The sequence below is a fragment of the Caretta caretta genome, chromosome 2 (assembly GCF_965140235.1).
Source record: "Caretta caretta isolate rCarCar2 chromosome 2, rCarCar1.hap1, whole genome shotgun sequence".
NCBI classification, from domain to species: domain Eukaryota; kingdom Metazoa; phylum Chordata; order Testudines; family Cheloniidae; genus Caretta; species Caretta caretta.
In genome coordinates, this window is record NC_134207.1 from 189,138,103 (window position 1) to 189,162,421 (window position 24,319).

The 24,319-nt window shown below is 47.3% G+C and overlaps 2 protein-coding genes across 4 annotated transcripts in view; both read right to left on the minus strand.

Moving 5' to 3' along the window:
• Window positions 1–1,323, minus strand: part of TGM4 (transglutaminase 4) — a 50,681-nt gene extending 49,358 nt beyond the window's left edge. Inside the window, exon 1 of the mRNA XM_048838851.2 lies at window positions 1,261–1,323. The gene's annotated coding sequence lies outside the window, so the exon portion shown is untranslated. The remainder of the gene's footprint in view (window positions 1–1,260) is intronic.
• Window positions 443–16,116, minus strand: TMEM42 (transmembrane protein 42). 3 transcript variants are annotated; one of them, XM_048838865.2, is made up of 4 exons: window positions 15,917–16,116; window positions 4,044–4,190; window positions 2,103–2,260; window positions 443–942 (listed from the first exon to the last, which is right to left on the minus strand). In XM_048838865.2, exons 1-3 carry the CDS (start codon window positions 16,073–16,075, stop codon window positions 2,117–2,119), a joined length of 450 nt encoding a protein of 149 aa, XP_048694822.1. In that variant the 5' UTR covers window positions 16,076–16,116; the 3' UTR covers window positions 443–942; window positions 2,103–2,116. The 3 variants fall into 3 exon arrangements, with proteins under 3 accessions (XP_048694822.1, XP_074981780.1, XP_048694821.1); XM_075125679.1 differs by lacking the exon at window positions 443–942 and adding an exon at window positions 1,010–1,332; XM_048838864.2 differs by lacking the exon at window positions 443–942 and having other exon boundaries at window positions 1,662–2,260.
• Between the last annotated feature and the right edge of the window lie 8,203 nt (window positions 16,117–24,319).

Below are 24,319 nucleotides of genomic sequence, written 5' to 3' on the forward strand. Positions count from 1 at the left end.
CTCCAGTGACTCCTCTGACTTTCCATTGACTCCTTCCTTTCTGAAGGATTATGGCCAGCCCTTACAGGGAGCATAGACACGATGGTCCTTTTGCTCTGGCTCTTACGAGCCTATAAATATTTACAGAAATACTAAGGACCCCAAGTTTCCCCATTTCATCGTTTTGTTTTCCATTTTTTTGTTTGTTTCTGACCTGTATGCAATCCACTCCAGTGGCAAAGTAAACTTATCGACTCATAGAAAACGTAAAAGGACACCACTGTTAACATTTAACACTCTTTCCAAAACCCCAAACAGCTCTATTGTCATAGAAAAAGAAAAACAGTCATGGTCCATAAGGCTCTGATATCACTACACCAGGAATATCGTACTCCGATCAGGGCACCTTATGGGACAGATACAGTATTGACACATTTGAGGAAATTCAACAACAAAACTGATGTGGAGTCTAGTGGGATTGGTTTATGAGGAAAGATTTCAATGCACGGAACTCGGTTAAGCATTGACAAAATGGAGGAGTCATGATAACGGGCTATAAATACATGACGAATGTAAACACCCAGGAGGGGGAGGAATTTTTTCTAGTGTGTTGAATAGGACAGAGATATGACTGGGGCTAGTAGGATGCAAGTAATATTTAGGCTAAAGATATAGAAAAAACTTCCTAGCAGTGAGGTATCCTGTGATGAGCCTCTAAGGAAAGCGGTGGAACACCCATTGTTTGGGACATTTAGAACTAGACAGGGGAACAATCCACCCCAGTCAGTGAACAGACTGCAGCAGATGAATTGACAGGTCTTTTCCATCTCTACAGACTCTTAGCCAAATCTTGCTTTCCAGTACATCCACGCAACCCTAGCGACGTCAAAGAGTTTACATAAGAATGAACAGGAGCAGAGTTCGGGCCAATGATTCGATACGCCATATCCCACCTTTGCCTTGCTGAAATGTAAAACAAGAATTGCACCATTAGCTTGGAGAGACAAGAGTTCGCATCTGACTCCTTGAATATCCACCTGGCAACACTGTAGCATATATTATTTACCAAGAACATAGTGCTAGGTGCCACCAGTGTACAGAAATGAAACAGTTTCTGTGTTGTTCTACTTCATGGTACAGTACAAATGCTTTAGTTCACCTTAATCCAGCCCTGTTGTCACAGTCTCTGAGGTTCTAAACAGACACTGTAACCGGGAAATAGCTGTACTATTTTCTATAAATACAATGCACGGCTGTGTGTGTTTATGATGGGTCACTTACCATGGAGTTAGAGCAAAAGGGTTGTTAGAGGATCCAAGCAGGAAAGGTAACACAATAACATAGATGAGGGTCCTGAAGAAGCAATGGAGAAGCTGTTTATTGGGGGAATAACCCCTACCAGACTCCAGCCAGGCTAGAGTGGATTGTTCTTCCTAAGGCTAAGCCAAGGATCAAAAGGAGGATACTAAACCATTAGAAGACCCTAGGCCTAGAAAAGGGTGAGGGCCATAGGAGTGGCGAGAGGCTGCCCTGGGAGTGTCAGTGAGAGCTGACAGACTGGCAAGGGGACACAGAGACACAGCAATTGCAGCAGGGGCAGTCAGCTTCTCACAAGTGTAGACAGAAACAAGAGGGCTGGCTGAGACACATGAAAGCTGGCAAGGAAAGATTAAGGCTTAGGCTAAAGGGAAATCTGCATGTAGCCTTTTAATGTTTGTACTCTTTGCTCTGTGGGAATGAATACATAATGCATTGTGTTGAAGAAGCTGTTTTGAGTCACTTTTAACCACTTTGCTGGTCGCAGGTCCCCAGAGCGAAAAGGCTTACAGATGCCTAACTCAGCTGGGCCTTGGTACACGTGATTGGGAAACAAGGAGTCTGACACTCAGAGCCAGACTGGTTGGACTGCATGGTTCCACCCGGAGTGAGGAGCAGGAAGTCAGGCTGTCACTTAAGGGGAGGGAGTTAAAAAAAAAGAAATCGAAGCACAGTTCGCCCTGTAACCATGACAGCAACATTCCAAGGAGAATCATCCAAGGAGCAAGTCTGTGGAGCATCACCCACTTACAGCATAAAGGCCCAAAGGCTGATTTTGTTATTAGATTGTTGACATAGAAACTAACCCAGCAGGTTTAGGTTATTTGTCCTTCTTTTCAAACTGCTGCTGTTCTGTCTGAGGTGAAGCTGTGTGCAGCAGCAGGAGTCCACAGAGTGTCACGCTGATTCCTACCCACCACAAGAGTGCACGAGTCTCTCCAAAGAGCAGCCTGCCCAGGAAAGCCTGAGGGAAGGAAAGAGAAATACATTCACAAGGCAGAGTTGCAAAGAAATCTTCTCCAGTACAAAACCTGGGGCAGATCCTCAGCTGGTGTGTACACTGAATTATACCACTAGATGATCTGACCCGTGATTCTTAGTATAAAGCCTGCCTAACAAAACTACTCCAACCGCACCAACAGGAACATCCGCTGCTACTTAGAATCACGGGAGTTAAAGTTGGAAAAGACCTACCAGGTCATCCAATCCACTGTAAAGCCAATACAGGATTGATCCCTGTTGCTTTGTCCAGCCCAGTACAAAAGAAAGACTTGGCAGATGCTGATTTTTGAGTTTTTTTAATAATTCTGACAGATAATGTTGACTTTTAAGCAATCCCCCCCCCCCAATTTACATATTCACAGCTGTGGGAAATTATGGGGTGTCAAGACAATTATTTAATGACAATAGACGTTGAGATTCAAACAGCTAAAGCTTTATAATCATTAAAACACACAACTGTCAACATCACGTCAAAATATACAAAATAAATATCTTTACATCAAACTTTAAATATGTTCTCAAGCAACATTCTTCTTACTTTGCCCAGCTGTAAATTTGAATGATCCCTGATGGAAATATATTTCAGTGGTTTGTGTGTGTATGGCAAAATTGACGTTTACGGACATTTACTGATCCTTCCAAGCCTTCTCTTAAATGTCCCAAGGGATGAGACTACCCTGAAACACTATTCTGCAGATTAAGATGGGAATATCTTCTTCATATTTGACTTTAATTTTCCTTTTCTTAATTTTATCCCATTACTCTTACTTATAGTCCCTAAATTCCTTTCTCTCTCCTTGGCAAAATTCCCATCAAGTTCAGTGTGCCCAGGATGTCACCTCTCGTATTTAAGTCATCTCTTGGCCAAATGAGCGGTTTTAAACCTTCCTTGCAAATCAATGCTGCAGACCCTGATCTTTTTTGCTGGTCTCCTCAGTAATCTCTGAATATTTTCTATGATCAATATCTTTCTGGAAACAAGGGGACTGATCTAAAGTTCACTGAAGTCAACGGAAAGACTTCACTGGACTTTGGACCAAGCCCATAGTGCTAAAAACTCAACAAGAGTTATCTAAAGAAGGGAAAAAGAGATTAATATATCAGTTGAAGAGTTACAGGTAAGCAGGGACAAGTGTAAAACACCCCATATTCCTAAATGCATCATGGTTTTGGCTTGGGGCTTGGTAAAGAGTGATGCAAAGTAAAAGCGAAACCTTCACAGTGTCTCTCCTCTCCAGGTCTTAAGCATGCACAGTGACAAAGCCAGTCTGTTTCCACCTATCAGAAAATTATGATAAACACTAAACCAACCACTAGCTATTGAGCAAGATAGCGTTCGGTTATGTAGTAGGGAAGAATAATTCCCCTACAGAAATTACTAGGAGAAATTCTATGGCCTGTGTCATGTAGAAGATCAGACTAGATGATCCTTGGTGTGATTATCCCACATCTGCCTAATCTGGAGTTCTTACATTTTCCTCTGGAGTATCTAGGGTGACCAGATGTCCCGATTTTATAGGGACAGTCCTGATTTTTGGGTCTTTTTCTTATATGGGCTCCTATTACCCCCCAGCCCCTGTCCTGATTTTTCACATTTGCTGTCTGGTCACCCTAGGAGTATCTGGTGCTGGTCTCAGTTAGAATACTAGCCTAGATGGACCCTTGGGGGTCTGATCCAGGCTGGCAATTCCAATGTCACAGAGGTCCCTTCTGGCCTTCAAATCTATGACGTCAGTTCTACTCACCGAAGAGATGAAGTTGGAGGCTGTTGTTGTCACTGTGGCAGTCGCTGAGGAAGAGGAGTAGTGCAGGGCTTTTGCAAAGAAGGTCCACATGACAGCATTGCACGCAAACACCAGACCGACACATCCTACTCGGAGCACCACATGTAACTGCAGAAGGGGGAGGTGGAAATACAGATTTTTTTCACTGATAGTTGACTCTCCCAATTATTTTGCAAACACTTTATGCAAAATAAAATGTCACAAACTGTGAAATGGCCTGGACCTGAATTACAAACATTATTTTGTGAAATCTCAACTGTTGTGTTTCTACATTTGCCAATATGCTGTATAAAAAGGAGGCAAATTATGAAGACTGTTCTGACATTTTAAATGGATGATACATCAGAGGATGCCCTGTTTTTTTCCACACCACAAAAGAAAGAAAATCTGGAGGGGAAAAACAAAAAGACACAAGTGGGAAAAACAGAACGGTTGCTCTTCTGTTTACCACCTACCACTGAATGAAGGAGAATCCCTCAGTAAGTGCTTGATCCTACAAGAAACCAAGCACCCTCAACTCCTATTAGCTTCAAAAGCATTTGATGGAGCACATAACCCTGTAGGACAGGGGTGGGCAAACTTTTTGGCCCGAGGGCCACATCAGGGTGCGAAACTGTATGGAGGGCCGGATAGTGATGAGCTGCCAAAATCTTAACAACAGGTTCCCTCCTCACCCCACGAGGGGGTCGTTGTGCACCCCCGCCACCCAGGACTCCTGCCCCATCCAAACCCCCGGCGTTCCTTGATGCCCCCCGCCCAGGACTCCTGACCCATCAACCCCCCTCCCCTGGCCCCTGACTGCCCCCAGAACCGGGCAGGAGGGTCTCGTGGCCCACCATAGTGGGTACCCACCTCACCCCTAAGAGCCAGAGGCACCTGCCGGAGGACGAGGTGGGGAGTCCCGGCGGTGCTTACCTGGGGCAGCTCCCAGGAAGCATCCGGCAGGTCCCTCTGGCTCCTAGGGGCGGGGAAGCGTAGCTGGGGGGAGCAGGGGGAGCTGTCACTCCCGCCACTGATCACATCAAAAGTGGCGCCTTAGGTGCTGACTCCCTGGGTGCTCCGGGGCTGGAGCACCCACGGGGAAAATTTGGTGGGTGCAGAGCACCCATCGGCAGCTCCCCACCCCGCGCCTGGCCCCAGCTCACCTCTGCCTCCTCCCTTGAACCCACCGCCCCGCTCTGCTTCTCTGCCCCCGTCCCACCCCCGCTTCCCGCGATCAGCTGTTCGGCGGGAAGCCGGGGAGGACTGAGAAGCAGGCCACAGCTTCCCGCTCAGGCCGACGGTGGCGGAGGTGAGTAGTTCCCCTGCGCGCCCCCCACCCCGGGTTACCTGCTGCAGCATGGGTGGCCCGACTCGTGCCCCCCGCCCCCCCCCCCGAGCTCACCTCCGCTCTACCTCCCTGGGCCTGAGTGGGAAGCTGCCTCCTGCTTCTCAGCCCGCCTCGGCTTCCCGCGCGAACAGCTGATTCGCAGGAAGCCTGGGGGGGCGGCGAAGCAGAGTGGGGCGGTGTGTTCAGGGGAGGAGGCGGAGCGGAGGTGAGGTGAGCTGGGGCCGGGGGTGCGGCGGGGAGCTGCCGGTGGGTGCTCTGCACCCACCAAATTTTCCCCTTGGGTGCTCCAGGACTGGAGCACCTGTGGAGTCGGCACCTAAGGTGCCACTTTGGGCCGGTTAAATTTAGAAGCTCTTTTAGAACCGGTTGTCCCTCGCAGAACAACCGGTTCTAAAAGGGCTTCTAAATTTAACAACTGGTTCTAGCGAACCGGCTCCAGCTCACCACTGCGGCCGGGTAGGGAAGGCTGTGCCTCCCGAACAGCCTGGCCCCTGCCTCCTATTCGCCCCCTCCCACTTCCCTGACTGCCCCCTCCTGGGACCCCCCAACCCAAACCACTCCCCCCCCCGGGATCCTACCCCCTATCCAACCCCCCCGTTCCCTGTACCCTGACTGCTTAGACCTATCCACACTTCCACCCCCTGACAGGCCCCCCTGGGACTCCCACGCCCTTTCCAACCCCCCGTTTCCCGCCCCCTGACCGCCCTATCCAATCTGCTCCCTGTCCCCTGACTGCCCCCCAGGACCCCCCGCCCCCAACTGTAGCACTGCTGCGTGCACGCCGCCACCGCCCCCTTACCATGTCGCTCAGAGTGGCAGGAGCTTGCAGCCTCACTGCCCACACGGCGGTGTGGCACAGCGGGGCAGGGGCCGGGCAGGACAGTCCCACGGGCCGGATGTGGCCCCGGGCCATAGTTTTCCCACCTCTGCTGTAGGAGATGTTGAGCTTCTGAGCAGACTTGGAGCTTCTGTTTCTCAATTTCCTTGGCCTAGACCCTGGAGAAGTACGTACCCTCCAACTGCATCCAAGCTCCACATGTTCTTTATCTTGTGATCAGACTCTAGTTCCTCGGGTGGGGTGGGGTGAACTGGAGACTGCTTCATGGAGGAAAATTCCCTCAGAAATGGATCTATCCTTGCTGGAATATCCCTTAGAAATGCATTATCTGAGAGACCTGCTCTCAGCCTTTGAGCTTCAGGCTACCAAAGAGGAACCAGAGGCCAAAGTTCTTCAAAATCTCAGTCCCCGGATTGACTGTTCTGGGCTGAGAGGAGAAGAAAGGAAACTGAGTGCCTGTGCCCATCTGCCAGTTGCTGCTGTATGTGGGTGTGGGGGGGGGGTGTCACTGGAGCAGAGGCAGTGGGATGTTGGCATATGGAGGTGCTTGTTCTTTGCCGCTGTTGCTCAAGTGATAAAGAAGGAAGAGAAAGCTGTTAGGAGACTAGATAGCTCAGTGGATTGTTCATGGGAATCAGCAGTATTCAGCAGCTGTTCAGGAAATCAGGTCAGTTCAGGCCTATACCGAGTATAAATTAAAGGAGTACTTGTGGCACCTTAGAGACTAACAAATTTATTTGAGCATAAGCTTTCATGAGGGCATTCACCTCATGAAAGCTTATGCTCAAATAAATTGGTTAGTCTCTAAGGTGCCACAAGTACTCCTTTTCTTTTTGCAGATACAGACTAACACAGCTGCTACTCTGAAACCTGCGTATGAATTGTTACCTTCTGGCCATTTGCTCAGTTACCAATCTGAAATGAGCTGGTCTTCCACAATTCCTAGAGAACAGATGGCCGCTCCACCAAATCTCCCCCACAACCTGAGTCCTCAGCAGAATGGCCAAAAGGATGAATGGTCCTGCAGAGTGAACTTCTGCCTTGCTAGCAGTGGATCCTGCAGAGCAATACTGCGGAGGCGTGGTTGTAGGGGATCTTACACTGCCACTACCTGTAGTGCTGTACTACACGAGGACTTCTACCTTTGTGGCTGTCAGTCAGCACTTTTCATGACCACTAGAATAACTCCCCACTTTACCTTACATTAAAATAGAAAAGGGAAATGAGCCGCATATAATTGTGTGTCTCAAACTAAACAAATAAGTAAAAGAACATACTAAATTGCAGGGGACAACTAATGCCACCACAGAAGGAAGCAACTGGAATGTGGATGTAACAATCACAGATGGAGAATGACTCACTGATAGATTATGCGATAAAATCCAGCCCCTCTGGCTAGCTCAGACTACAAAACGTATGGAAAACACGAACGGTCCTATACTGCTAAGGAAAACAAAACAATCTAGAAAGCCCTCCGATTCAGGCTTCAATGCGTCTAAACCACTTATTTCCTGCGGCACAGAATGGGCCGAATTCAGTCCTGGCCTAAGAGAGCGCATTGAACCCTGGAGTTGTGCTTGTTTAAGAAAGGCTGAATTTGATCCAGAATCCGTCCAAAGCATGATATGAAAATCAGATAGAAACCAATTCAGGATCAAACCATTGCTCCTTACAACCCTTCTGCTAGCTATTCTGACACAGTATCTGCAGGAGACATTAGAGCAGAGGCAAATCACGTTTCTGCTGAGAGGCATTTGAGAGAACAAAGTTGTGTTGTAAATGGTTCTGCACACTCCAGGGAGAGCAGACCCACCAGAGAGAGATCTCTGCGCTACAAGGCAAACATCCAAGTGCAATCCGGCGACTGCTAAATTCAAGCACCTTCCAACACTAGCAAGTTTCTAAGACAAAATGAACCTGCGGGTGTGATTAGAAATAAAACCCAGGGTGTGATCCTGCCATGAGCTCTGGGTGGACAGGCCCGTCTCTCTGTGCATGGCTTGTTGTAGGATCAGGGCCTCGGTCTGGAAAAAGGCTGCAGTTTTGTTTTATTTAAGAACCTTATATTATTTGCAAATCTCCCACTTCCCCCATTAATATACCTGGGTTTCATGCCCTAATCTGCTGTATGTTATGTCCTTGAAGTAAGAATATAGAGAGGTGAGGGAGGAAACTGCAGTGGCAAAAAAGCCCTGCAAACATCCCATGAGTGCATGAGGGCAGAAAAAACCAGTTTTTTCCTGTGCGCTAGATTAATGGCCAAGCCTTCATGGTATATACCTTGTGCTAGACACAACTAAATACCTAAAAGAAATCAATCTTCAATTGATATTGGTGTATGAGCCTTTGAACAAACACACTTGGAAGGTGTTGCCTTCTCCATGGGGATTAACTGCTCTTTGCCTCATGCTCAGGTGCCTTAAATAGCAAGGCCCAGGAGGAGGCCTATGTTCATGGTAGGGACAAACTGTTTCCTGCTAGCCTGGGGAGGCAATTGGATTTTGTGAAGCACACAATACCTCGTGGTCAAGATTAAAGACAATGGCCCACATAGCAAATTCAGAGACTGGCTTAATTCTACAAGTTTTTCTTATTAGGGCCCTGCCACAGGGTATCCGCAGGCTTCCTGGGGGAGGGATAGCTCAGTGGTTTGAGCATTGGCCTGCTAAACCCAGGGTGGTGAGTTCAATCCCTGAGGGGGCCATTTAGGGATCTGGGGCAAAAATTGGGGATTGGTCCTGCTTTGAGCAGGGAGTTGGACTAGATGACCTCCTGAGGTCCCTTCCAACCCTCATATTCTGATTCTATGATTCCTCCCTCTTGAGCCTGCGCCCTGTGTTTAGGCTGGTATAATAAAGAATCTTCCATGCCTTCTTTTGCTGGATTGTCCAAGTGTCTTTATTTACAGTGTTTGTGCAGTTCCCAGATCCCCCAACAGCTAGTGACCCACAGACCCTCCCCAGGGTCTCCTGGTTTTTGAGGCTTCCTTCTTTGGTAAGGAGACAGCAATACCCTCTCATGCCTCAGCCCAGCTGTCAGTACTTAGCTCAGCATGTTCCTCTGAGCCAGCCCTCATTAGGGCTTGCAGCTGGGCTCCCTCCTGAATACCTGTGTCTCGTACCCCTGGCCGGAGAGCAGGCTGCAGGCAGCATTTTGGCAGGGCCTTAAAGGGGTTTACCCCTGCCCTGCCACAGGCCCTGATTTGACTTTACAGCAGGTCTTTGCATACTGCACACTGGTCATGTCTACTCAACCCCAGTGAGCCAGTTTATACCTGTGCTCCATTGTTTATACTGTGTCCTCCAGTGGGCTGACTGTAGGGGACTAGGGTGAGATTTTGAGAAGACTCAGCATTGGCCTAACTCTGTTCCCACTGAAGTTAGTGGTAAAGCTCCCTTGACTTCAACGGACGCCAAGTTAGGCTAAGGCTGAGCACATTTGAAATTCCCTCCCTCGAAGTCCTTAACGGGGTGAGTCCTCCCACTCCATACGCACCACTTCTTTGGTGAGCCTTGTCACAAGGGGTGATTGTGTTCAGACACCAACTGCCTCTTGGGGTTTCTCCTGCTGTGTCCTGGGTCAGTGAGTGCTGGGGTGGGCCTGACGATGCTGAATTTGCTTCCCTTTGTGCTAGCCCCTTCTTCATAGCTTTCGGTGTGTGCTTTAAAAACTTCACTAACCTCATCATACATAGTTGCTCATTATTTACGTGATGCAAAATAATTGTGGTCTCTTGGCATTTGTAATCCAGCAAGTACAATTTTGGATCTGTCGATAATGTTTGCTACGTGACTAAACAATTCTCCCCATGTGGTTTTTCATATTGCCTACACCTGCAGCCTCACCTCTTGATTTAAATCAGAAATAATCTTTTACTGTATGCGTATGCAAATCCAAACCAGACGTGATACATACTTCTGTTTGTAAACATTGTGGTAACTAAAATAGGAAATCAAAATGTAAAACAGCAAAGACCTTTGACCACTGAACAAAGTTAAACACAGAATCTGAGGCGAGGCATGATGGAAATCAATAACTGCATCTAGTTTTTTTTTTAACGAAAGGAAAAGGAAAGAGAAAAAGAACTGGAAGGAGAAGAGAAAGCTCTTAGCAAGAGAACAAATGTTTCCTGTTTATTTTGAAGTGCAATAATATCCACCAATTACATGAAAAATTATGGAATAAGGCTACAAATAAGATCATTCTGGGTTGGACTGCAGCCATTTCCCATATCACGCTAGCTTCCTCCCTTGTACAGTTTTATCAAAAATGGCACCAGAAACTTTTGATCCTATTTATTGGCTTTATATTCACAGTTACTGCTCTGCATTTGTCAGTCTCCTGTTAACTACAACGACATTGCGCTATGAATTGCTGAGTTACAGTATAGCATGTTAAGGAATGATTTTGGCATTCATCTAAGAGGAAAACCACCCAGGCATTCCTGAGGAATCGGTGCAGGGATGCTACATCTAAGAGGGACCTCAGAGACTTTAAGGTCAGAAGGGACCACCATGATCATCTAGTCTGACCTGCACACTGCAGGCCACAGAACCTCACCCACGCATTCCTGTCACAGACCCCTAACCTCTGGCTGAGTTACTGAAGTCCTCAAATCATGATTTCAAGACTTCAAGTTACAGAGAATCCACCATTTACACTAGTTTAGACCTGCCAGTGACCCATGCTTCAAAGGAAGGCGAACCCCCAATCCCCTCCGGGTCTCTGCCAAACAGACCCGGGGAAAAATTCCTTCCCAACCCCAAATATGGCAATCAGTTAGATCCTGCGCATGTGGGCAAGATCCACCAGCCAGACATGTGGGAAAGAATTCTCTGTAGTAACTCAGAGCCCTCCCCATCTAGTGGTGCATCACCAGCCATTGGAGATATTTGCGGCAAAGAATCAAATAAGCAATTTATTTTCTGTCACAAAGATACAAACCATGAGAAGAAAAGCCATAACAGCTGAAGGAACAACTCCACAGCCAGTGGTTTCAGAGTGGGTACATGAAGGAATCCTGTGAACTTATGATAACGATTTGAATGTATTACAAAGCTTTAGTAGAGAGAGGGATGACCACATTATTTAGAAATACAATGATTACAGCAACTATCCCAGGGCTATCCATCTCTCTTGCTGTAGGCCATAGCTTTTGTCTATAGCTCTCACTCCCACGAGTGTGGGTGTAAACACTTCACTATTGGTGAAAACACTTAATTCTTTTTTGCATTAGGCCCCGTCCCTAGGTGACGCAATATCAGGAATATACAGGAGGAGTCATTCTGCACTGGCTCAGCCAGTTGTTGAACTGCTCCTTGCTGCTGTCAAGGCTCCCTGTGTAGGGTTTCATGAGTCACAGCATTAAAGGTAAGCTGGGTCTCCAAGGATCACAATGGGCATTTCGACTTCCCCTACGGTGATCTTCTGGTCTGGAAAAAAGGTCCCGGCTTGCAGCTTCCTGAACAGGCCAGTGTTCCGAAAGATGCATGCGTCATGCACCTTTCCAGGCCAGCCTGCGTTAAAGTCAATGAAACGCCCACGGTGATCCACAAGCGCCTGGAGAACCATTGAGAAATACTCCTTCCGACTAACGTACTCTGAGGTCAGGCAGGGGGGGTGCCAGAATTGAAATATGCATGCCATCTATCATAGAATCAGACTATCAGCGTTGGAAGGGACCTCAGGAGGTCATCTAGTCCAACCCCCTGCCTGACCAATCAAGCAGGGCCAATCCCCAACTAAATCATCCCAGCCAGGGCTTTGTCAAGCCTGACCTTAAAAACTTCTAAGGAAGGAGATTCCACCACCTCCCTAGGTAATGCATTCCAGTGTTTCACCACCCTCCTAGTGAAAAAGTTTTTCCTAATATCCAACCTAAACTGCCCCCACTGCAACTTGAGACCATTACTCCTTATTCTGTCATCTCCTACTACTAAGAACAGTCTAGATCCATCCTCTTTGGAACCCCCTTTCAGGTAGTTGACAGCAACTATCAAATCCCCCCTCATTCTTCTCTTCTGCAGACTAAACAATCCCAGTTCCCTCAGCCTCTCCTCATAAGTCATGCGTTCCAGTCCCCTAATCATTTTTGTTGCCCTCCGCCAGACTCTCTCCAATTTTTCCACATCCTTCTTGTAGTGTGGGGCCCAAAACTGGACACAGTACTCCAGATGAGGCCTCACCAATGTCAAATAGAGGGGAATGATCACATCTCTCCATCTGCTAGCAATACCCCTACTTATACTTCCCAAAATGCCATTGGCCTTCTTGGCAACAAGGGCACACTGCTGACTCATATCCAGCTTCTCGTCCTCTGTAACCCCTAGGTCCTTTTCTGCAGAACTGCTGCCGAGCCATTCGGTCCCTAGTCTGTAGTGGTGCGTGGGATTCTTCCCTCCTAAGTGCAGGACTCTGCACTTGTCCTTGTTGAACCTCATCAAATTTCTTTTGGCCCAACCCTCTAATTTGTCTAGGGCCCTCTGTATCCTATCCCTACCCTCCAGCGTATCTACCTCTCCTCCCAGTTTAGTGTCATCTGCAAACTTGCTGAGGGTGCAATCCACACCATCCTCCAGATCATTTATGAAGATATTGAACAAAACCGGCCCCAGGACTGACCCTTGGGGCATTCCACTTGATACCGGCTGCCAACTAGACATGGAGCCATTGATCACTACCCGTTGAGCCCGACAATCTAGCCAACTTTCTATCCACCTTATAGTCCATTCATCCAGCCCATACTTCTTTAACTTGCTGGCAAGAATACTGTGGGAGACAGTGTCAAAAGCTTTGCTAAAGTCAAGGAACAACACGTCCACTGCTTTCCCTTCATCCACAGAGCCCGTTATCTCGTCATATAAGGCAATTAGATTAGTCAGGCATGACTTGCCCTTGGTGAATCCATGCTGACTGTTCCTGATCACCTTCCTCTCCTCTAAGTGCTTCAGAATTGATTCCTTGAGGACCTGCTCTATGATTTTTCCAGGGACTGAGGTGAGGCTGACTCACCTGTAGTTCCCAGGATCCTCCTTCTTCCCTTTTTTAAAGATGGGCACTACATTAGCCTTTTTCCAGTCGTCCGGGACTTCCCCCGATCGCCATGAGTTTTCAAAGATAATGGCCAATGGCTCTGCAATCACATCCGCCAACTCCTTTAGCACTCTCGGATGAAGCGCATCCGGCCCCATGGACTTGTGCTCGTCCAGCTTTTCTAAATAGTTCCGAACCACTTCTTTCTCCACAGAGGACTGGTCACCTCCTCCCCATGCTGTGCTGCCCAGTGCAGCAGTCTGGGAGCTGACCTTGTTTGTGAAGACAGAGGCAAAAAAAGCATTGAGTACATTAGCTTTTTCCACATCCTCTGTCACTAGGTTGCCTCCCTCATTCAGTAAGGGGCCCACGCTTTTCTTCACTTTCTTCTTGTTGCTAACATACCTGAAGAAACCCTTCTTGTTACTCTTAACATCTCTTGCTAGCAGCAACTCCAGGTGTGATTTGGCCTTGCTGATTTCACTCCTGCATCCCCGAGCAATATTTTTATACTCTTCCCTGGTCATTTATCCAATCTTCCACTTCTTGTAAGCTTCTTCTTTGTGTTTAAGATCAGCAAGGATTTCACTGTTAAGCCAAGCTGGTCGCCTGCCATATTTACTATTCTTTCTACACATCGGGATGGTTTGTCCCTGTAACCTCAAAAAGGGTTCTTTAAAATACAATCAGCTCTCCCCCTCATGTTATTCTCCCAGGGGTCCTGCCCATCAGTTCCCTGAGGGAGTCAAAGTCTGCTTTTCTGAAGTCCAGGGTCCGTATTCTGCTGCTCTCCTTTCTTCCCTGTGTCAGGATCCTGAACTCAACCATCTCATGGTCACTGCCTCCCAGGTTCCCATCCACTTTTGCTTCCCCTACTAATTGTTCCCGGTTTGTGAGCAGCAGGTCAAGAAGAGCTCTGCCCCTAGTTGGTTTCTCTAGCACTTGCACTAGGAAATTGTCCCCTACACTTTCCGAAAACTTCCTGGATTGTCTGTGCACTGCTGAATTGCTCTCCCAGCAGATATCAGGGTGATTGAAGTCTCCCATGAGATCTAGGGCCTGCGATCTAGTAACTTCCGCCCCTCCGCAGTTAGGGAAACACATTTGTGCAAAGTCAGCCACAATGTCATGCACGTTACCCAGAGTCATGGTTCTTCTGACCAGGATGTGATTAATGGCCCTTCAAACTTGCATCAACACGTTTCCAACGGTCGACTTTCACATTCCAAATTGGTTAGTGACCGATCGGTAGCTGTCTGGAGTTGCCAGCTTCCAGATTGCAATAGCCACCCGATTCTCCACTGGCAGGGCAGCTCTCAGTCTCGTGTCCTTGCGCCGCAGGGTGGGGGCGAGCTCCTCACACAGTCCCATAAAAGTGGCTTTTCTCATCCGAAAGTTCTGCAGCCACTGCTCGTCACCCCAGACTCGCATGACGATGTGATCCCACCACTCAGTGCTTGTTTCCCGACCCCAAAAGTGGCGATCCACGGTGGTGAGCATGTCCGTGAATGCTACAAGCAAACTTGCATCATAAGCGTTACTCGAGTCAATGTCATCGTCAGAGTCCTCACTGTCACTTTGGATGATAAGGAATAACTCGACTGCCAAATGTGACATACTGGTGAGACTCCTCAGCACTTCAGGATCCATTCCCGCAGACCGAAAGGGAAAACAGAGCGCGCAATACAAAAAACGTTGAAAGATGGCGCCAAATGTGGATGGAAGCAAAGGGAATGCTGGGATGCAAACCGATGCATCACAGGGCGTTGGGACAGGACCCAGAATGCCCCACACTCCCCGTCCCCTTTCCACAAGCCACAGCGCCAGAATGGGAAGAGGGGCTCCATGGGATAGCTACCCATAATGCACCATTCCCAATGCCACTGCAAGTGCCACAAATGTGGCCAGGCCAGTGCGCTTGTCAGTGTGGACACACTGCAGCGCATTCCCTGCTGCACTCTCAGAAGGCAGGTTTAACGCACTGCGCTCTACATCTGCAAGTGTAGCCAAGCTCTGGGACTTAAATTCTTGTCAGTTTCGTTTTCACAAGGGAAGAGGGACACAGAATAGAACTGCTAGGGGCAGCAATATAGGACACAGGGTGCACACTGAAGGGTCTTGCCATGTCCTTCTTTTCTCTCTGAAAGGATGGCTCACAGCTTCATCCAAAATATGGCCTGTCCTTTTAATGGAAAAACTTTACCCCTAAGCACATCCACAGGAGAGGGGACAGGTATTTACGTACTCCCAAGGGGAAGGCTGCCCAGCCAGCACCTTTGGATATTACCCTGCTCCTGACAAAGCCATACCCAAGGGTCGGTGGAGCATGTTCACATTTTATCGGAGCTCTGCCTGAGCTCCCCCGAGGCACAAGGAAGGGCGAGGGGCTCGGGGCTGACGGCGCCGGGACGGGTGCGCGCCGGCGTGGCTCTGGGCAGCCGGGAGAGCAACTACAGCTGTGCCGGGGCTCCTGGGGGCCGGGCGGGGGGAGACCGGCTCGGGCACGGACTGCGCGTCTCTTCCAGGGCAGATCACGCAGGGGCTGGTTTCTCCGCCTCCCCGCGCCGCCGCCCCCGATGGGGGAAGCGGCGCTCAGTGGCCAGCCAAGGCCGGGAGCAACTGCCCGGCTCTTACCCAGACACAGGCGCCGGCGGCCGCCTCCTCCCCTCCGGCCGCTGCGGCACACGCCTCCCGCAGGTAACCGGCGCCCAGAGCCAGTTTAGCGGAGCAGGCGGCCAGCGCCCCCAACAGGCCGGCCGCGGCCGAGTGCGCGGCGCCCCAGCCGGCCCGCATCGCAGCGCGACCCCAGCCCGGCGGCTCTTCCGGGTCTCTGGCGAGCTCACGTCACGTGACGGCCCGGCCCGCCCCGCCCCGCCTGCTGGCTGCACAGCGCTCCCGCTCCGAGCTTCCTTGTCTGGGGAGGGGGCGTCCGCTGCTCCCGCCCCTGCACTACTCTGCGCACGCGCCACAGCCGGCTGTGGGAGCGAGGCTGGAGTAACTGCCTGACTGGGCACGTGCGCGGGAGAGAGTCCGCCGGGCTTCGTCGCGCGCGCCGCTACGACCAGTCACATCCGAGCCATCGGGGCCTGCCGCCTCCTGCTGCTGCAGCGGCTCGACCTGCGTTTGAGCTGAGATCGTTCCAACCAGCTCTCGTCCTGTTGAAAGAGGTGTCCTTGCTCATCAGGGCCGGTGTAGGTCCCAGAGGAGCTGGATCGTTTCATTACTGATGAGTAAGGCTAGGGTTTGGTCAAGGGTATTTTTAGTAAGAGTCTCGGGCAATGCACAAAAATTCAGGGGCTGTGAATACCCTTGACTAAATCTTAAGGGGGTCACTGCTGGGGGGAAGCCGGGGGCTGCTGCTACTGGGGGCTGCTGAGAGCGGCTGCACCGGCCGCCCAGAGACCACTGCTCAGGCAGTCCCCTGGGCCAGCTGCGCCGGCCACTGCTTGGGAGGCTCCTGGCAGCTAGCCCCGGGGATTGCCTGAGCAGCGGCCGATGCGGCTGGCTGCGGGGCCGCCAGAACAGCTGGTTGCAGAGCCCCTCCAGCAGTGGCTGATGTGCCCAGCCCCGGGGCCACCTGAGCAGCTGGCCCCAGAACCAGCTGCTTGGGCGGCCCTGGGGTCAGCCATACTGGCCCCCACAGAAGTCACGGAGCTCTACTGATGGGGAAAATAAAATACTTCACTTGAGAGGAGCAGTCCATGTGTTTCTCACATTGGCCCCTGCTCACGAAACCTACCTTGGCTGCCACTATGCTGACTAATTCTAGGCTGAACCTTTCTAGGGACGGTTAAATACAAAAAAGTATTGGTGGCTTTTCAGCTTGAGTCATAATGAGACAATCTGGTTCTGGACCTCTTCCAGGCTACTTTGCTTTATGAAGACTGCTAACGTGACAGATCTGTGGTCAGCGACTGCTGGGGCCTGATGGCCAATGATCAATCTTGGTCATGCTCCCTTTGTGAGCTTCCATTGGCACTGTTGAACATAGAGTGTTGCTGTTGTAAATAAGGACCATCACACATATTCCAGAATTGTTTCCCTGTACATCAAGTTATGCCTGGAAGGCAGTGGTAATGGCCTAATAGTACTCACTCATAGGCTAAGTTTAATACACCCCAATGCTGTTTTTGTGTGTGGCTTGTTTGCATGTTGATATTTTTTTCTTTTTATATACATGGAGACCTTTCAGCCATGCATCAACATTAGAAATAGGAAAGATCAGTTAAGCTCACCTCGCCCCTCTACCTTCCTGGGCCATCCTAGGACACTGAAGGTAAGATTATACCCTTATGAAAAGCACAAGGAAGTCTTTACTGACCACAAGTTGTCATAATACTGAGTTAACAGCAAACGCACAAAGTGACAACTTCAACAGCACAGTGCCTCACACTAGAGCTTTGGTTCAGTACTCTCTCTCTATATATATATTTTACAATTTTAGTGGGTTGTGTTTATATACATATAATATACACACATTTTAACAAATATATAAAGGGCATAGGTTGTGGGGAGGAGTCAGTTTTCATGGTTATATAATGTTCAGCGGTCTGGTGGAAAATTTTTAGATGCAAAGACTATATGCATGTGGATGGGTGGCAGGGTATGTAGAAGAGAGTGATCAACATCTTTTGAATTTTGAAATTTCAATTTTTAAAAATTACTAATAATATTCCTCTCTCTCCAGCACACCAGCTCTGGTAGACAGATATAATACAGAACATACATTAGAACAAGAAACACATAACTAACCCGAGTAGCCATATTATTCTACTGTTGTTTTCCACTCCCCCATTTTTCCTCACCCCTTTGTTCGTATTATTGTATCATGTCAATTTTAGACAAGGCGAGCAAAGAGCACCACCTACTTACCTACAGCACTGAATTTTTCCTTGAGAAGAACGGACAAGGTCCCACTCTGTTTAGCTTGCGAAATGAGAGGCTCACAACCTGAGGTGGTAGGTTTACTGGCCAGAATAACCACAGTCAATTTTGTGGAGGTCTTAAAACAAAAATGTAGCCCCAGCTCATTTCCCTATCTCTCGAAACAGAAATTCCTCTCTGTGTGCAGATATAATGGCTCTTCCATTGAAATGGAGCTCAGCTGTCCTCATGGAACTGTCTCTCCTTTCTGAAAGGGGAGAAGGGGCATTGTTCCCCTCTCAGCCCTGTGGGGATTACCCAGTAAAAGCAGTAGAGCTCTTTGCTTTTGCTGTAGCAACCCTCTGCACTGCACTTTTGTAAAGGGGGATCCAAGGAGAGCTACAGTCAGATGTGGCTCTGGTAGAGCAGCTCTAATGAGGCTGGACTGCCAAGGAGTGGAGGACAGGAGCTGTTGGAATGTGTATGGGTGCATAAGGTCTTCACCCAGCTGGTCCTCGCCTCCTGCAGACTCCAGAGGATCTGCCGAGTTCTGCAGCGGAACCACAACTCATTCAGCTGAGGCGCACAGGTAGGTAAACCTTGCCACCCCCAGAATGAGTTGGAGTCATAGTTTGGGGGAACCTCCATGAGAAGATCGTGTAACAGATGCCAGCCCTCCCTAACGTCCCATAATTCTTCCAGTTTCTACATAGTAGTTATGAAATTACTAATTGAGGCTTAGATCTATTCATTTTGCAAGCAAGAGCACACACATTTTATATACATAATATATAGAAATAAAATGTGTGTCACTCATTACCCCTGGGGTCCAACAAACAGCAAATAGTGCCACAGGAGGCCGCTTTCTCCACTGCCCCTGTGGTACATGCACAGACTGCACAGTGAGGGTCTGATAGGAGGCAAGCTATGGCAATCTTGAATGGGTTGGGGCACTGCTGGATTCACCACCCACGTCACAGGCTGTGGTGTTGTGCTCTAACTGCCACAAGTGGACTCTGCTGGACTATGTTAACCTGCTCTAGGTACCAAGTGCCCTAACCCCTGCTGACGCTCACCAGTTTGCCTCTGGCTCAGCTCCCACTGCACAGACTGCAGAGGAGGAAAAGAAGCTGGAGGGGCAGGAGGAGCGGTGGTAGCAAAGAGGGAACAAAACAGAGGAGGGAGAAGAGATGGATCATCCCAGGAAGGACCTAGGCCTGGCCATGATAATTAAAGGCCGTCAGTGGCATAGAAGGGCAGCTTTCCCAAGGCTGCTCCTCCCCATGTCCCTGTTTGAGGGTGGGAAGGATCAGGGGTGCAGTGAGGAGGGGGTAGGTCCCCCCTAGGCCACAGATGCAGAGGGGAGGAGCAAGAGGTCCCTGTTTCTCCAGCAGGAGGAGAGATGGGTTGAGAGAGGTCCATGCAAACTCCCTAATTTTATTCATGAACATCCCTAGACAGGGGTGTGTGCAAAGGGGGGCAAGCAGGGGCATGGCCCCGCCAGTAATCAGCAGTGGATGCAGAACTCCTCCCTCCCAGGGCTGTGGTGGGGAGAGCGAGAGAGCTCTGCCCACCGCAGCCACAGGGCTGGAGGAGTTCTGTGCCCCTAGCGTGGAGGATTTCTGCATTCCCCACCAGGCCCTGGTGCAGGAGCTCACTCTCCCTGCCGGTGTTGGAACTCGCCCCGGGGTGGGAGGAGTTCTGGGCTCTGCACCTGGGCCCTGTGTCTGGAGGAGCTCTCTGCTCCCCTCCCTTTTTCTACTGTGTTTTTGATTACTAACATGCAGTGTGCAAACTCAGTGAGCTCGTACATGTAACCCCATAACATGAGGTTATGGATGCACATGTGCCTACGTGGTTTGCATAGGTTCCCCCCATTAGGTTAAGGAACCTATATTCCGGGTGCCTTACAGGTACAGTTCATTGAAATGGTGAATATACTGCCATTTATTTCTTTGCATATGATGTATGTGTGTGTGACATGATGTAATGTGTATAAAATGTGTGTGTTTAATGTGCCCCCCACGAAAAGCAGTAACATTTAAAATTCCTGCACACGCCCCTGTCCTTAGAAGTCTCAGAGCAAGGTTGGCATCTCTTTTTGTCTGAAAGAGTGGTGGATCGAGCCCTTCTGAATGAATGATACACTGAATCCAAATTGTGTACAGAAATGGGTAAAAAATGCAGAGTAGTTTCCATGGAAAAAATTGTCAATTTTGAAAAAAGAAAAATTTTTTGCAAACCAGTTCTGTATTCTGAACTGAGAGATCTAGTTGAAAGACCACTTCCTACTTCTGCAATCCAAACTATGCCTAGGAGGTGCCTCCCCAGACACACAGAGCGGAAAGGTTCTCTAGGCAGCATTTCAATGGTTTAGAATATTTGAAAACAGGAGTCTGAGGTGGATGGAAATATTAATTCTTTAATAAGTATAACATCTACTGAAGGCACAAAATGGAGTTACAAATAGCAAAACAGAACATTTTTAAATATATAAATTCCTTAACTGCATAGAACAGCTGCTTAACAAGACCCACAGAGGTATATAAAATATAAGAGTACTTTACCCTGCTGTCTTATCCCTATCCCTAATAAATTAAACATTTGTGCTGAAAGATCTAACATTTTTTTCTCATTCATGTACCCAGAAAGCTGTATAACTCATTCATTTAAAAACACATTGTTCGTGGAATAGATCACTACCATAGGCTAATCAGTATTTTTATAACACTTTTCAGAGTAACAGCCGTGTTAGTCTGTATTCGCAAAAAGAAAAGGAGTACTTGTGGCACCTTAGAGACTAACCAATTTATTTGAGCATGAGCTTTCGTGAGCTACAGCTCACTTCATCGGATGCATACCGTGGAAACTGCAGCAGACTTTATATATACACAGAGAATATGAAACAATACCTCCTCCCACCCCACTGTCCTGCTGGTAATAGCTTATCTAAGCTATTAAGATTATTATTATTATATTAAGATAAGCTATTACCAGCAGGACAGTGGGGTGGGAGGAGGTATTGTTTCATATTCTCTGTGTATATATAAAGTCTGCTGCAGTTTCCACGGTATGCATCCGATGAAGTGAGCTGTAGCTCACGAAAGCTCATGCTCAAATAAATTGGTTAGTCTCTAAGGTGCCACAAGTACTCCTTTTCTTTTTATAACACTGTAAATATACAGTAGGGCTTTTCAGAGGAAAAAAGACAACATCCCTACTCCAAAGACCTTACAATTTAAGGGACAGATCCTGCACATGCTTACCACGGGGCATAGTGCTTTCTTGCGGAGAGTAGATCTGGAGATTATAAGGGGACTACTCTCAGTAGCAGTCAATACACTCAGTAGGGTTTGAAGGATCAGGCACCAAGTTAAGACACAACTTGACAGGGATGGTAATACACATTGGAAGGGGAAGGGAAAAAAAGGGTTACATTGATAAGAGCCTGTGGTTTTTTTGGTTAACCATGAGTGTTTCTGGACAATTTGGTAAAAACAACAAAAATTTGTGTCAGATTGCCAGATAATAAAAGTACAGGCTGAGGCAAAACAAGACTTTCCTATTCATTGTAGGAGACAGATTCCGTGAAGACATTCTATCACTAGCTAGCGGTCTTCTTCAACAGAATCTCAGCTGGCTTTGAAAACATTTACATCACCTTCCATTTGGGTTATTTGCTTTCGTGCGCCTCTTCGTTTTGTTTCTTAGTTTCAGGTAGGCCCAGAAGCAGACACAACCACATAAAAATAATAAGGGGAGGAGGAAACAGGGCTGTCGATTAATCGCAGTTAACTCACGCGATTAACTCAAAAATTAATTGCAATTAAAAAAAATTAATCACAGTTGTAATCGCACAGTTAAATTTCAATTGGTTTTCTGTTGTTTATTAAATATTTTGGGTCTTTTTCTCCATTTTCAAATATTGATTTCAGTTACAACACAGAATACAAAGTGTACACTGCTCACTTTATAGTATTTTTATTACAAATATTTGCACTATAAAAATGATAAACAAAAGAAATAGTATTTTTAAATTAACCGCATACAAGTGCCATAGTGCAGTCTCTTTATAGTGAAAGTGCAATTTACAAATGTAGATTTTTTTTTTGCTACATAACTGCACTCAAAAAAACAAAACAATGTACAACTTTAGCGTCTACAAGCCCATGCAGTCCTACTTCTCATTCAGCCAGTCACTAAGACAAGTTTGTTTACATTTACTGGGAGATAACGCTGCCCACTTATTTACAATGTCACCTGAAAATGAGAACAGACGTTCCTATTGCACTTTTGTAGCCGGCATTGCAAGGTATTTACGTTCCAGATATGCTAAACGTTTGTATGCCCCTTCGTGCTTTGGCCACCATTCCAGAGGACATGCTGATGACACTCGTTAAAAAATAATGCGTGAATTAAATTTGTGACTGAACTCCTTGCGGGAGAATTGTATGTCTCCTGCTTGGTTTTACCTGCATTCTGCCATATATTTCATGTTCTAGCAGTCTTGGATGATGACCCAGCACGTTTGTTTTAAGAACACTTTCACTGCAGATTTCACAAAACACAAAGAAGATACCAATGTGAGATTCTAAAGAGATAGCTACAGCACTCGACCCAAGATTTAAGAATCTGAAGTGCGGTCCAAAATCTGAGAAGGACAAGGTGTGGAGCTTGCTTTCAGAAGTCTTAAAAGAGCAACACTCCGATGTAGAAACTACAGAACCCGAACCACCAAAAAAGAAAATCAACCTTCTGTTGGTGGCATCTGACTCAGATAATGAAAATGAACGTGTGTCGGTCTGCTCTGCTTTGGATTGTTATCGAGGAGAACCCGTCATCAGCATTGACGCATGTCCCCTGGAATTCTGGTTGAAGCATGAAGGGACATACGAATCTTTAGCGCATCTGGCGCACAAATATCTTGCAACACTGGCTACAACAGTGTCAGGGAAACGCCTGTTCTCACTTTCAGGTGACATTGTAAATAACAAGCTGGCAGCATTATCTCCTCCAAATGTAATCAAACTGGTTTGTCTTAGCAATTGGCTGAAGAAGAAGTAGAACTGATTGGACTTGTAGGCTCTAAAATTTTTACATGGTTTTATTTTTGAATGCAGGGTTTTTTTGTACATAATTCTACATTTGTAAGTTCAACTTTCATGATAAAGAGATTATCATGTACTTGTATTAGGTGAATTGAAAAATACTATTTCTTTTGTTTTTTACAATGCAAATATTTGTAATCAAAAATAAATATAAAGTGAGCACTGCACACTTTGTGTTCTGGGTTGTAATTGAAATAAATATATTTGAAAATGTAGAAAACATCAAAAAATTTAAATAAATGGTATTTTATTATTAACTGTGCCATTAATCGCATGATTGTGATTAATTTTTTTTAATTGCTTGACAGCTCTAGTAAAATACATGAGTCCTGCAGTCACGTTGAGCAGGAACAGGTGAAAATAAAAAAAGGAGAGGGGGAATATATCCCCTTCAAATGGTCACCACTCCCAAAGAAGCTGTGATTGTGCTCATGTCCAAGAAGCAGCAGCACCATCGGAATGCAACAAACAAATAAGTCTCTCTCACATGGTGAAATCCTAGCTCCACTGAAGTCAACGGACATACTACTTTCCCCTGGTATTCTCAGGCAGGTCAGAAACAGTAGCTGAAATCTAATACGAAAGCCTGTTTTTATATGATACCCACTCTGACTTCAAAAAAGCTGAATGGCTTGTATCAGAACAGTCAGAGGCTTATCCAAAAAAATGTATTTTAAGAAATAATTAATGTACAGTCCCTGCCATCATTTTATTTCAGCAAATATGTAACACGTGTGTGCCAGTTGTTCCTATTTTTCCCCAAGCAAAACAGATACTATTTCCCATTCTAATAATTAGCCCTGATATAGCATTTCAAAGTAATTTACATTGCAAACATTAATTAGTCCTCACATAATCCAGTGTTGCTCCGGCCTTTTTACAGCTAGGACAACTAAGGCCATGTCTACACTAGCACTTATGTCGGCAAAACTTTTGTCACTCAGGAGTGTGAAAAAAAACACCTCCGAGTAACATAAATTTGGCCGGCATAAGTGCTGATATGAACAGCGCTACGTCAGCGGGAGACACTCACCCATCGACATAGCTTTTATGTTGACAGGAGAGC

Coding starts and splice junctions, on each gene's coding strand:
- TMEM42 (XM_048838865.2), bottom strand. CDS start 16,075: ATGCGGGCCGGCTGGGGCGCCGCGCACTCGGCCGCGGCCGGCCTGTTG. Junction 4,191..15,916: donor CCGCCGGCGCCTGTGTCTGG/GTAAGAGCCGGG, acceptor CCCCTTCTGCAG/TTACATGTGGTGCTCCGAGT. Junction 2,261..4,043: donor CCTCCAACTTCATCTCTTCG/GTGAGTAGAACT, acceptor TCCTTCCCTCAG/GCTTTCCTGGGCAGGCTGCT.